Source organism: Echinops telfairi, unplaced genomic scaffold (assembly GCF_000313985.2).
Source record: "Echinops telfairi isolate 266 unplaced genomic scaffold, ASM31398v2 ScPeMD7_2010;HRSCAF=2546, whole genome shotgun sequence".
Classification (NCBI taxonomy): domain Eukaryota; kingdom Metazoa; phylum Chordata; class Mammalia; order Afrosoricida; family Tenrecidae; genus Echinops; species Echinops telfairi.
In genome coordinates, this window is record NW_022105908.1 from 17199478 (window position 1) to 17214220 (window position 14743).

Consider the following 14743-nt stretch of genomic DNA (forward strand, 5'->3'; position numbering starts at 1 on the left):
CCCCCCCAGTGTGGGTGGCAGCAGGCTCCCTCCCACCTTTGCAGTGCCTGTGGAGGACGTCCAGAGCGGCAATCAGGAACTCGTGGGCGTCCTGCTGCTCGTACCCTGCCAGGTGGCGCGCGTGAGTCCACACCAGATGCAGTAGTTTGTATGGAATGTGGGGGGACCGGTGCCCAGAGTAAAACTGCTCAGGGTGAAGAGGGGGGAGGGAAACACTCGTCATCAACAAAGGCTATACTCTGAACACAAGCACACATGACTTTAAGAATTAAAACAACAAAAAACAATACATAGACAGCTGCCTGGGATTATGGCCATTCTAATAAAAATGACTCAATTTATTTTTTCCCTATAAACTGCTTTTATCTCGACTCTCAACGCTGAGTCTACACGTGGTCCTCTCCCTTCTCACCATGTAGGTTTCTATAAATCAAAACCGAGTTACTTCTGACTCATAACTCTATATACAGTATCTGAAGCTGTAAATCTTTATAGGGACGGATAGCCTTGTTCCCCCACCCCCCCCAATTAGTGGCTGGTGTGTTTGAACCGTCACCAGAGTGATAAGCAGTCCACGCGCACCCAACAGTGGTTTCTGCAGGTAGGTATGTCTTAAAGATTGCTAGAACTTGATTACATGAAGTCAAATATATATACATATAAATAACTTGACTTGCCCAACATTGATTTACCCCAAGAACTAGCTACACCAAATTGGGCATTCATTGCCGACACATCTGGAATAATGCCGGAAGGATTATGACTCAGAGCACTGCTATGAACACACACCATTCAATCCAAGGCGAGCCAGCAGCACAGCCTTCTTGCGGTAAGTAAGGTTAGCTACAGCTCACTCCGGAGCCTACCAGCCATCTCAACGAGGCAGACTTCAGAGACGCCAGCCCAGCAGCACACCTCCCACCCTGCAGCTCCATCACTAGGTAAGAATCCAGGTTTATTCTTTATTTGACTAGTTAGATAGGAGAGCAGCTCCAAGTCTTTCAGACTTTACCTTAACAAGAGGAGACGTACAGAATGCTAGATGATAAACTCCACAAACAGCCATGGAAACAAAGTGCCCTGGTAACCAATTGTACTATTATTAACCACTAACAGTGGAATTGGCTTTGTTTCAAGTTCCAAAGGGCTTACACACACTCACCATACTCATCCACTTCCTATTACATGAAGCAGTTTACAAGGAAAGACTGAGGTGGACAAGAAAGCAAGAAACACCAAATTCCTAAGTCGCCTTATGGATGTGCCGCTGAGTACGGAGGTCAGAAAGGTGAAAGAGGAGAAGAGGACGGTCAGAAACATACCGCTATGCTCATTTTATAGAAGGAACTTGACATCTCAGAAATCACGCGCTAACCCTAACACAAGACAGTGAAGGAGTGTCTGAAGCACACAAAACAAAAACAAACTGTTTTTCTGGATTCCAACCAGCCAACCAGGACCACTGAGTCGATTCTGACTCACAGCGACTGTATAGCAGGGGCTCCCCACCTGGGAGTCGACCTCTTCACATTTACGACATAGCAATGCATGGAAGCATGCGTGCAGAGTTACAGGGCTGGTCCCAACCAGAGCCAAACTGACCCCCTCCAGGGAAGTGGGTTTGGCGGAGAGCAGGTTGGGGAGAGGTCCCAGCATGCCACACCCACATGGAAGCAGACTGGGAGGGAGGAAGAGTAAGAGTTGGACTGGGCCCCACGCCAGCACCTGACGCTCAGAGGATGGTGTCCCTGCTGGGAGCTAATGGGACACAGAGGGGACTGGGCAAATGACAACAGCGCATATCACGCTGTCCCCTTCCTGGAGCAGACTGTGACAGAGGACATTTCTGGGGTCATACGGTTGGGAAGCAGTGTGGTCTAGACCCCCCAAAATGGAGCGAATCAATAGGAGCACACCTGGATAAGCAATCTGGAGGAGAAAACAACCGGGCTGACTGTTCAGGGGGGCAAGGGAGAGGGGAAGTTGGGAGGGGGGGGGGGCAAGGAAGTAGTGTTAACAAACTCAGGGACAAGGGAACAAGTGGTCCAAAATCGGTGGGTGTAGGAGGCCTGGTAGGGCTTGAGCAAGGGTAATGTAACCGAGAGGAAATGCTGAAACCCAAATGAATGCTGAGCATGATAGTTGGACAAGAGGAAACTAAAAGGAAATAGATGAAAGAACTAGGGTATAAAGGGCATTTACAGAAGTCTAAATACAGGCATGTACACATGTAAATATATTTATTTATGAGGACGAGGAAACAAATCTATGTGCATATATTTATAGGTTTAGTACTAAGGTAGCAGATGGACATTAGGCCTCCACTCAAGTACTCCCTCAATGCAAGAACACTTTATTCTATTAAACTGGCATTCTATGCTGCTCACCTTCATGACATGATCACTGAAGACAAAGCGGGTGGGTGCACAAGCAAATGCAGTGAAGAAAGTTGAGGGTGCCCAGCTATTAAAATATATAGCGTCTGGGGTCTTAGAGGCTTGAAGATGAACAAGCAGTCATCTTGCTGAGAAGCAATCAGGCCCACATGGAAGAAGCACACCAGTCTGTGTGATCACCAGGTGTCAAAAGGATCAGGTTACAGGCATCAAAGAAGGGAAAATCCTATCATCATGTGCTCTCCTTCCCGATACGATGGCTGAGGACTAATGGGGGCATAAGCAAGTGTGGTGAAGAAAGCTGATGGTGCCCAGCTATCAAAGGATATAGCATCTGGGGTCTTAAAGGCTTGAGGGTAAACAAGCGGCCATCTAGCACAGAAGCATCAAAGCCCACATGGAAGAAGCACACCAACTTGTGTGATCACGAGGTGTCAAAGGGATCAAGTATCAAGCACCAAGGAACAAAAATCACATCATTGTGAATGAGGGGGAGTGGGGACCCAAAGGCCATTTGTGGGCAACTGGACATCCTCTTACTGAAGGGTCTCGGGGAGGAATCGAGCCGGTCAAGGGGCAGTGTAGCAATGATGAAACATACAACATTCCTCTAGTTCTTAAATGCTTCCTCCCCACAACTATCATGATCCTAATTCTACCTTACAAATCCAGCTGGACCGGAGGATGTACACTGGTACAGATAGGAACTGAAAACACAGGGAATCCAGGACAGATAATCCCCTCATGACCAGTGGTGAGAGGGGTGATACTGGGAGGGTGGAGGGAATGTGGAGTAGAAAGGGGGAACCGATTACAAGAATCTACATATAACCTCCTCTCTGGAGGCTGGTCAACAGAAAAGTGGGTGAAGGGAGATGGACAGTGTAAGCTATGACAAAATAATAATGACTTGTAAATTATCAAAGATTGATGAGGGGGGGTGGAAAGGGTAGGGAGGGGGAGAAACAAGGAGCTGATGTCAGGGCTCAAGCAGAAAGCAGATGTTTTGAGAATGATGGCAACAAATGTGCAAATGTGCTTGACACAATGGATGTATGTATGGATTGTGATAAGCGTGTACGAGCCCCCAATAAAATGATTAAGAAAAACTGGTCATAACTTTCAAATTAGAAATTGCGTAACTTGTAATAAGAAAAAAATAAAAAGATTTACAGCCTTGAGGGGACAAAATGAAATGGCAACAAAAATAATTTGATGGTTGGGGGTGTCCCCACGACATGAGGAACTGTATGAATGGGTTGCAGCATGAGGGAGGCTGAGAACCATTGCGCTATCGAGTTTGAGACTAAATCTTCAAGGGAGCAGACAGCCTAATCTTTCTCGCTCAGAGCAGCTAGTGAGGTTAAAGTGCTCATCTAGAGGTTAACTCATCTAATGCTTTTACCACAGCACCACCAGGGCTCCTGTTCAGATACTAGCAATGGTTAGTTAGAAACTGACACCAAAAGTTCTACGACTGATAACAGCTTCCAAAGTATGAGACGCTCAGGGAGTAAATGTAACAGGATATGTACAAGCTTTGTATACTGTATGCCCAAACCCACAGAACACGGATGAGAGAAATTTAAAACCTGAATGCACAGAGAGCTGCTGGAGACAATTCTGCCCACACAGAAATCTGTACATGAACACTACAGTAACTTTTATTTATTATCTCTACAGACTATACAGGACCAAATGTCTTTCAACTTGAACTGGATAACTAAGCCACGGTACCTAGACACAATGAAACAACAGGCAGCAAATTACCCAACAAGAAGGATCGGCCCCGAATTGTACACAATGCAAGCTAGACCCTAACTCAATTCATGTGGCACTTGGGCTTGGACGTGGAAACAAAGAGACAGAAGACAAAGCATAGTTGTTGGGTAAGAAAGGCTAGCTCCAGAGCTTCTGTCAACTCTACATAAATGTTTCATAAACCTGAGCCGCCGAAGACAGGTGACTTTATCACGTAACTGTAACCCCGTTGAAACGAATCAAATCCATGAATGTAAGAGACATGGCACTAACACATCTTTCCCTGCGTACTGCCTTCCTCCCACCAACCCAAGTGTCCCTGGGCTTGCTCACTGACTCAACCCAGTGTCACGTTGCACACCTTCCAGACACCGGTCAGACTAACAAGGGCTTGGCAAACAAATTCTGAAAAGAACCAGTCAACAAGTACTTTTTACTAGTCAGCTCTAAGGACTCTGTCCCCAACCACTACTACTGAACTCTGCCACTGCAGCACAAAAGCTGCCACTAACCAGTATGGAAATCACGGGCTGTGGCGAAGTGCCAGGGAAACAGAGTCCGCTGCACTGTCTGACTCCTGTGCAGATCTGGATGCACACCCAGAGCCGCTCCGTTACTTGTAGGGCCAGCCCTCTGCTCTGACAGGTCTCTAAGTTGCTGCAGCTTAAAGACCCTTGGTCGGAGGTCAGTGAGCAGGAAGTGCTGAGGCTCCAGCAAAACATGCATGACCCCAGGCTGGAACTGTGTCACTCTCATGGTTGTGAGGACACAGGTAGATCAGGAATTCTGGTCAGGAAGTGCGAAGGACAGAGGCTTCCTAGTTGAAGTAGTTACAGAATTTCATGTCACCTCGAAGATATATAAAAGTGTAGGGGTGGTATTCAACCTCTCCAACATAAGGAGGGCTCTGGGAATCTCCCCTTCTCTCTCTCTCTGCCTTCACCTTCCGGCTGGCTGACCCTGATTGCTGCCCGGGCCCTGTGATGCATCCACCACCATTGGATCCACGTGACTAGAGCCATCAATTCTGCATCACTGCATGCAGCTGCCTAAGTCTGAAGAGGGACTTATGGACTAGTACTGGACTTATGGACTTGATCTGGACTGGGCTTGGATGTTTTCCTGATCTATAATGACTTCTTGATATAAAGTTCTTCCTTACACGTATAGGAGTGTCACTGGATTTGTTTCTCTAGTCAACCTGGTCTAACATACTGGCGTACCATGACTAAAGCAGAGCTTGTGATGCACCCTGGGACAGGAGGTCTGGCCAGAGGGCAGTCTACTCTCCTGGAGCAAAAAGCCACAAGCAGCACGAGCACTTCCACATCACCCACCCATTCCATTTAAGGGCAGCACTGGGGTCAGGAGTAACTGCACAGGACACTGGTGCCACGTTACCAGTTAGTACTCTGTGTGCATCTTCCTCCCTGTCCACTCTGCACCCCAAGTCTCAAACGCCTCTATTCCCTTTGGAAAATATATACCTTCCATAGTAAATGCACAAACTAGTCTGTACTCACTACATCATTAGCCTTCTTCCACGTGTCTGATTTTCAGAAGCAGACGGCCAGGCCTTCCTCTCTCTTTCTAGTCTATCTTAGTCTGGGCACTCAGCTGAAACATGTGCTACATACAGGCCTCCACTGACAGGTGGGTGGGAGCTGCGCAGAAGGTGGGGGTGCACATGCAAGTAGAGAAGGCTGTCACTGAACCACCAATTCTCTCTTCCTTTGCTGTAGGCCAAATAAATAATTAACAAACGGTTGCAGAGAAGCCTCCGTGAGAGGACAGTAGCCGAACCTCCTGGAAGAGCGAGGACATCTCGCAGACCAGACAAGAGCTGGGGCTCTGCATCTCACACTTGTGTCGGTCCGAGAGGAAGAAGTCTCGCAGGAGTGGCGTGTGGGTGAGCGCCTGCACAATGCAGTTCATGAAGCATGTGTTCCCGAGGTTGATCAGTCCTCGCAGGCCTAGGAAGGAGCAGGCAGGGAGCGCCGGTTACCTCTGCTCTTTTTCAGTCGTGTTTCCTGCTCCGTCACTTGCTTTTACTCACTCATTCAACAAAAAGAACAGGAAGAAAGAGGAGTTTTCCTAACATTCCTATCACTTAAACTGCTTGATGACGATCACCACCATCACACACACTTCACTTCAGCCTTCCTGCTTTGGGCAGAATTACTCAAGCAATTCTCTGCATTAACTGTCAGGTGGGGGAAAAAAACAAACAAACAACACATGCATTCCTTGTTTCCTAGAAAACTTAATGACCGTTCAAAACTCCAACATGGATCTTTCTGCGGCCTGCAAATCACTGCGTCCAGCTTCAGCCAGCCCCAAGTTGGCTGAGTCCGACCGTCCCAAGGGCTGGCAGGGCTGTGTCTTTCCAGGCACCACACCGTACCCCACGCCATTCCCAGGCCCTGGCAGCAAGCAGATGTTGCACTCTCAAGGCCTTATGAACTCACTTTTCCACGTTTACTTCTGAGCCCAAGGAAGCAAACCCGACCCCTCAGGCAAGCGAGCAGACGGAGAGCCTACCTATGGTGCAGTTGGAGGTGATCTTTCTTCGCTTTGGGTTGTGCTTCAGCAGTTCAAGCTCTCGCTTGGTTGGTTCCCAAGTGGAAAACTTCTCCCCAACACCTAAGCAGACAGAGCAGTGCCAGGTGCTGTTAGCAACCTTCTCTGTAATCATGCTCATAGAGAAAGGCTGTGAGGAAACACCACCTAGCGGGTTCCTGTAATGCTAAGAGGCGTGTCCCTACGGCCAATCTTCTTAAAGCCCTTCTATGCCGAGATGTCTGAAAAGAATGCTCACAGGAAGCTCCGTTAGAAAATGACCTGGGAAAAAGCTGTCCATCCAGAAGGGGACAGAACCTCCAACTAGAGCCATGCTGACACGAGTGCCAATATGTGGTTCCCTCACATCTAGGCCTTGACTAGAGATCCTCCCACTATCATCCACTTCTGAGCAAACTAAAACAAGATGATTGAAGGAAATCATCTATTTCACCTTAATGTCTACCCTGATTCAGGTAAAAGGTGTCTGCTGTGCATAATTCAATAAATTTAAAAGAGATGGTGTCTTGTTGCCAGATGAAATTTTAAAACAATTTCCTCCATGCTCTTCCACGGCATGAGTTCACTGTATGGCACCAGTAATACATTATAGGCAGACCAATGTTATTCCATGTTTTGAGAGAGGAGAAAGGAAGATAAAGTCATACAGACTGCTCTCCAGAAGAGATTGTTAAATACAAGTAATTTTGATTACTAAAATAATCTATTTAGTATCTTCCTTCCTCAAAAAAATGGGTGTTGCTGCCGAAGCAAAATAATGAAGGCAGAGTCCATTAAGCACACTCCAGGAAACATGTTCTCTCTGTAGACAGAACTAAGAGAGCTACATATATAATGGGCCTGTATCAGAGAGATACTCATCAGTCTACTGGGTAAGCAGCATTTTATCTACTATCATTGTAAACTGACAATAAGCATTTGTGGGAAATGAAAACTAAAGTACTACTAATAAAAATCAGGGAAACCAAGATGAGTTATGAAAGAAAATGTTCACATAATGCTTTTGTGTAATCTCTGTGTGTATGCCCCAAGAGTTTATGAACCATGGAGAGAAAGCTATTTTCTCTAGCACCAGTGTGTCAAGGACATTTTTCAAGGGTAGCTGGTACCAGATCTATTGTGCACCAGTTGAAGTGTGGCCCATGCACTGTACTGTAGGCTCTCCCATAAAGTAACAGGCCCAGCACAAAGGCACCATGCCACAGCAGCAGGCTGGCATTGTTCTCAGCCTGGCAGAGCTCCACTTCACCTGGGAAAAAGCTCCAAGGAGCAGAGCACTTTGCACCTGTGCTGGCAGTCATTGTGCCTGTTATGGCTTCCATACTCCATGCTCTTAGCCAAGTGAGGCTCTCCAACCTCAGCTACGAATCAGTCAGCTACCTTCCAACCCACCACTTGTCTTGTGAGTCACTGGTAGTTTCCTTCAGTGAGGTTTGCCAACGACAGGTATGACTGTGGGACTGAAGGCTTAAGGTACAAATCAAGGAGGCAAATGCAAGCCAATCCCAACCTTGCATTTTCCACGCTTTCCGTTGTTCCTCTTTGGCAATGATCTCCATGTCTTTGTCATATATGTAGTCCTGACACAAAAAGCAGTAAATGCCTCCATGCATGAGGTCTATGGCTGTAAAGAGAATGACAACATTTAATCCAACGTACCATTTCCCAACTCTGAAGTCATAAAATTCTGTTAAAGAGGGGTTTCTCTCACACCAGAGTACATAGCCTGAGCAGCTGGTAAAGGACTTCTCTGCTCTGAGGGTTCAGGCCACTTGAAGGAGTCTGAAAAGGGAGCTGCAACCACACTTTGTGAAACAACCAATACTCCAACACCTGGGCAATCATTGTGAATCGCTACAAGCAGCAGTCAAGGTAGGACCAAGTAATTAGCTCTTGCTCCCACAGGACTGCAGTGGCACCACTTGGGTGATCTGTGACCAGAGATATACCTACCCCCACCCTCTCCACACACACCCTAACAGACCTGTTCGCAGAGGCATGGCATGTCCTTCCACCAGGCAAGTTGGTCAAATACTGTTCTACCGCCAGTACTATGCCTCTTTTATCTCTTTTTCTACCTAACCCACCCTACTGGTGCCCCCGCTGCTTCCTTCCTCCCTCCTCTTTCTATGTTCTTTTTTTTTAAATTATGAATAATTTTATTTATTTTATTATTTTTTAAATCATTTTATTAGGGGCTCATACAACTCTTATCACAATCCATACATACATCAATTGTGTAAAGCACATTTGTACATTCATTGCCCTCATCATTCTCAAAACATTTCCTCTCTATTTAAGTCCCGGGCATTAGGTCCTCTCTTTTTATGTTGACTGGAGTGGGCACCCCACCTTTGCTCCCTGCCACCCCACCCTACTGTCTGCTGCCTTGACCGTGACCTACAGTCTGAGTTAATTAAAGAACCTTCAGTATACTAACTGGTCCACGAAAGTGAGTTGAACTGAGCCCTCTGTACTGCTGTGTGGACTAATTAGCCGTTATATTCCTTCTCGCTGTGTATAAAATCGTATGTGTCCTGGTTTTGTTTCTCTAAAGGACCCTGTGTAACACATTGTGGAACATTATTAAGCAGAATAGTTTACTCTATTCTAGTATATAGTAATATTCTTATATTATTGAATCAGAATTTCAAGAAGAGACCCCGAAAATGCACTGAGAAACTGTCAAAAGATAAGTTGGTAGAAACCTTCACTAATACCATAAAAGGTGTATTCAAGTAACCTAAGGAACCCAAGATATGATCGACATTCCCCCGCCCAATTAAATCACCAAAACATATTATAATCAAACTTTCCTAAAACTAAAGACCAAAAAAACCCTAAAAGCAGTTTGGGTAAAACAAGTCACCTAATAAGGGAGAATCAATAATATTAAAACTGACTCCTCAGCAAAAACCGTGCAGGCAAGAAGGCAATGGAAACACATGAAGTTCCTAACATAATTAATAAAAGTGATATACAGCAAAATTGTCTCAAGTGATAGTAAAATCATGACATATCCACATGGAAATTTGTAAAACTCAGGCCAACCTTACAAGAAATGCTAAAGGGAGTCGTTAAGACAGAACCGCAACAGATAGCCTGAGGTTAAGGCGTGGAATCAACATTACCCAGAAATTAATCCAGAGACAACAACCAAATATCAAAACTACTGCTATGGTGTTAAACGCAGCCCCTACAGAGGGTTTCTCAGGCTGTACATTTCCACAAGCGCAGATCGCTTCATCTTTCGCTCATGGAATGGCGGGTGGGCTGAAATTGCCAACCTTGGTCAGCAGTCCAATGCTTATCCAATAAAGCCACCAGCTATAAATGTCCCCAAAGTGAAATAAACCTGAAAGACTGAACTAGGAAACCAGGGATATCAAACGGTTTATGATGACAACTACAAAACAAAAAGGTGTTGCAGATCTTCCAAATAGAGGTCTGGAAAATAAAATAGAATGGACACTATAACCTTGGGAGGTAATAATAAATTACAGAGTGACCTCAAAGAAAACTAAGAAACTTTCTCATAAAAAAATTATAAAAATATTGGGAGGGTAGAGGGAGAGTGGGTAGGAAAGAGGGAACCGATTACAAGGAACTATATGTGAACTCCTCCCTGGGGGACGGACAACAGAAAAGTGGGTGAAGGGAGACGTCGGACAGGGCAAGATATGACAAAATAACAATTTATAAATTATCAAGGGTTCATGGGGGAGGGGGGTTTGGGGAGGGAGGGGAAAAATGAGGACCTAATGCTGGGGGCTTAAGTGGAGAGGAAATGTTTTGGGAATGATGAGGACAATGAATGTACAAAGGCGCTTTACACAATTGATATATGTATGGATTGTGATAAGAGTTGTATGAGCCCCTAATAAAATGATTTTTAAAAAAAGAAAAAGAAAAAAAAATAAATAAATAAAAGAAAATGATGATGGCAAAATATGTATAAATGTGCTTGACACAATGGAAGGATGGATGGATTGTGATAAGAGCTATAAGAGCCCCCAATAAAATGATTTTTTTAACTTAAAAAAATTATAAAAATATTATGAAAACATAAAGGTTCAGTAAACACTAAAAACAGCAAGGAAATAAGAAAAATCATAAACAAAATGAACATAGCACAAAAAAATGTACAGAACAAAGAAAATCAGCGCCCTGATGCACACCACTCTATCCAATGTCCTAGCAAGTACAATAAGGCAAGAAAGGGAAATTAAAAGTATCCCAATTGGCAAAGAACAAATGTAAAGCTATTTTTATTTGCAGATCCAGTACATAGAAAAACCCATAGACTAAGAAAAGTACTGGAACTAACAGATTCAACAAAGTACAAGATCAAAATACAAAATCCATCAGATTCTTTCACACTAGCAAAGAAAACTTTGAAAAGGACATCAGGAAAACAATACCATTTACACTAGCCACTCAAAAGATGGCATACCTAGCGATGATTCTAACGGAGATATAACAAGCTGTACAAGGAAAACTATAAACACTATAGGAAACCAAAACAGATTCCCATAAATGGAGCAATCTGCAATATACATGGATAAGAAGACTTAAGGCGATGAAAGTGTCAACTTCATAGCGAAGGGAAAGAGATCCCAAATAGGCAAAGCACTACCAAAGAACAAAGTAGGAAGCCTCACGCTCCCACAATCTCAAGACCTGCTGCACAGCCATGGTAGTTGGGGTGGAGTGAACCTTCTGCTCCAGTCTCTGAAACTCCCACCAAACAGCTGGGTGGGACGACGCAAATGGGGTGTGTGTAACAACACTACTGGAGGGGATAGGTCAGCTTTTGTTATCACTGCCCTGCCTGTAAGGATGTGCCGTCTCTAAGGCGGCAGCAGCAGCAGCAGGAGAAACCCTGAAGACCTTTAGCAGAGCACATTCCAGATCTCCAGCTGAAGAGGCTGCTGAGATGAGAAGCATCAGATCGTGGTGCAGCAACCAGAGGAGCAGTGCAAGGGCTATAGGGTGCCTTCTCCTAAACTGTGGACCTGTGGAAGAGTGACAGACTATATTCTTGGCCTACAGAAGCAAAGGTCATCGGGGACCATGTGGTTCAGAGTGAGGACCAGAGATTTGGCTGCTGGCTGAGGAGACTAATGACTGTTATCTTTACTATTTGCTGATCCTGACTTGTGGTAACCCAACTCCCCTAATAAATCCTCTTAATTGTTGAGTACTGTCTGAGTTCTCTAGGGCCAGTGCAATGAATTATGTAACCCAGCATAGATGTAGCGTGCCATGGAAGGAATGGTTGGTGTCAGAATAGGTAATGAAGGATGGAGCAGGGAGGAATGTCTGAGCTCTGCCTCATGGCACTAGGGAGTCCAGAGGAAGTCAGATATAGCCCTCCATTGCCATTTATTGCAATAGTGAGATCACTGATGCTTTACAGTAAGTTTATGGGGGCAATGCCCTAAAGAAGTATAGCTTACAAATAGACACCTCGTTTTAAGGGCCAAGACAATGAATATGAAGCCTACAGTGGTAGATCATCCAGATAAATTTGTGAGCAAAAAAATATATTTTCAATGCCTGACAGAAGACAACTGACAATAGCAAAAATAATAGTCAACATAATAAATATCTCAATTGGTTCAATAGCTTACATAATTCTGACTGAAAAATTAAAGTGGAGCACCTTTTCTTGTTAACGGATGCCAGGACTGTTGCACCTAGATCTATCGTAAATAAGAGCAGTTTCCAATGAAAATTTCAAATCAGTGCGATCAAGATCCTAAAACTGTAACAGGAAATGAAACATGGCTTTACCAGTTGTAACAGCTTTATGATCCTGAAGACTGGAATTAATACAGTCAACACCAAAGTGGAGGTCCTGGAGCAAAGGTCATTACAACAACTTTATAGGATGCACAAGGCATTTTGTTTATTGAGACTTTCTGGAGGGCCAAAGAAGAACAATTACTTTATGAGAGTGTTTTCGGGAAGTTAGAGCTTTAGCAGAGGAACAAATGGAAACCTTCAGCAGAGTGTCCTTCACCACCATGACAAATGTTCCTGCTCATTCCTCTCATCAAACAAGGGCAATTTTTGGTTTCCATGGGAACTTGGAAGGCACACACACACCTTACAGTCCTGATCTGACTCCTGACTTCTTTTTATTTCGTAATCTTAAACTTTAAAGGGTACCTGTTTTTCTCAGTTAATGTAAAAAACTGCATGATGCAATTAAATTCCTACTAGGACCCTCAATTCTTTAGGGATGGACTAAATGGTTAGCACCATTGCTTTCAAACGGTTTCTTCAGCTTGATGAAGCTTATGCTAAGAAATTAAGTTTATTTTTTATCTTCTATTTCCATTTATCCACGTACTTTCTGAAGTCTCCTTGTATAACCAGTGTTCACTGTCCCCTCTATGAAGCACCTTCCCTTCCTGAGATGTTCAGGTGATGTTGCCTGACTTGAATCTTAGCTACTCACAATAAACATATTCTACTTATTTTTGGTGTTTCTTCATGCATTTACCTTTCTGACAAAGGTTTCATATCAACTTCAAAACACTGAAGCAAACCCAGTGCCATCAAGTCGGTCTATTCCGCGCAAAGTTACTGTCTCAGAAACCCCTGAGGGCAGATCCACCTGGTCCTCGAGACAGGGCTGCTATGAGTCGGAACTGACTCGATGGCAGTGTGTTTGGACACCTCCTTCATCCCACAGGGCTTCCACGGCTGGAAAACTTTGGGAAGCAGACTGTCACATCTTGCTCCCCAGAACTGCCATCTTTGCAGGTGATAGCCAAGCACCTAACCAGGATGTCACCAGGGATCCTTAAAACAACACTACAGCTCAGTAATTTACCACTTAAGATTACGTAAATAACACGAACTTCAAAAGCTTAAAGGGCAACCCAAGTGGAAAGAGCTCAATATAGCTCTTCCAGCACCGCTATGAAGATCCACAGGGGAGTACAGATATTTCAGCTGAAAGAGAAGTGGACTGTAAATAAAACAGTAAATATTACAAATATCTCAAGCCAAGTTGAGAGGAATGCCTATCTCTGGAGGCCTGGCAGAACATCTCAGGGGCAGGCAACTTACCCAGGTTGTGTCGTTTCGACTTTGCATGTTCATGAATATGTTTCTTTGTGAAGCAGCCAAAGAAGACACAATAGAGGCAGGAGTGGAGCCTGTTCAAATGGACACCACAGACGTGACAGACGCATGACTTGGCCTGAAATCAGAGGAGAAAATTGATGAACAGCACGCAGTAGGGCAGTTCTCAGAGCAGCAGTCATGCAAAGGGATCCTCAGTGTGTGCTGTGACTGGAGGATGGGCATGTGGACTAACACTAAATGCTCCTACACTGAAGTCCATTTTACAAAATCTTAATCTCCCCCTACAAGGCTATTCTGTAACAGCTCTAATATCCTTAGTTACCGAAATTGCTTCTATGAAAATATACCTAAGTATATGCCACTTAACATCTGTCAGGACAACATCTGAGCAGATAAACTCACTGGTCTCAAAGTTTCCTTTCTAAAGAGAAAAGCTTTGCTCCTTTGACTATTTCCTTCTGGTTTAGAGATCCCAGACCCAGACTCTTGCAGCACAAGACCCTGGTGGGAGAGAGGCAGGTTGAGGCAGAGGGCTGGGGCTCTGTGTGCTTGGTAAGTGGTGGCAACAGCAGGCTTTTCCTATTGCTCAATCAAGTGGTGTAGATGGGAAAGACTGGTGACAAGGATGACTGAAAGCAGGCACCGAGAAGGTTATATGTTGTCTGTACAACATAATTCCCTACTTCACTGTGGTAGATATATAATCGTTTGTCAATCTGAGGATTAAGAGTACAGTGGTGGAGTCTAGTTTGTCAATCAAATCATAGTCAATGAGGCCTCTGTGTGGGCATGGCCTTCTGAGAATTCAAGGAAATCCAGTACTTCCTCCTTGGAGGTGGGAGACACTTCTCTTTCTCTCTGCCACTCCCTGGGAGACAATGAAGCGGACAAGACACATGGAACTA

General features: G+C 44.6%; 1 protein-coding gene across 1 annotated transcript in view; it reads right to left on the reverse strand.

The window, feature by feature from the left end:
• USP22 (ubiquitin specific peptidase 22) overlaps positions 1-14743 on the reverse strand; it is a 40890-nt gene that overhangs the window by 14608 nt on the left and 11539 nt on the right. Inside the window, exons 2-6 of the mRNA XM_004712946.3 lie at positions 13821-13953; positions 8248-8361; positions 6699-6800; positions 5961-6130; positions 37-184 (exon numbers count right to left, since the gene is read on the reverse strand). Of these exons, the coding sequence (XP_004713003.1) occupies positions 37-184; positions 5961-6130; positions 6699-6800; positions 8248-8361; positions 13821-13953 (667 nt within the window). The remainder of the gene's footprint in view (positions 1-36; positions 185-5960; positions 6131-6698; positions 6801-8247; positions 8362-13820; positions 13954-14743) is intronic.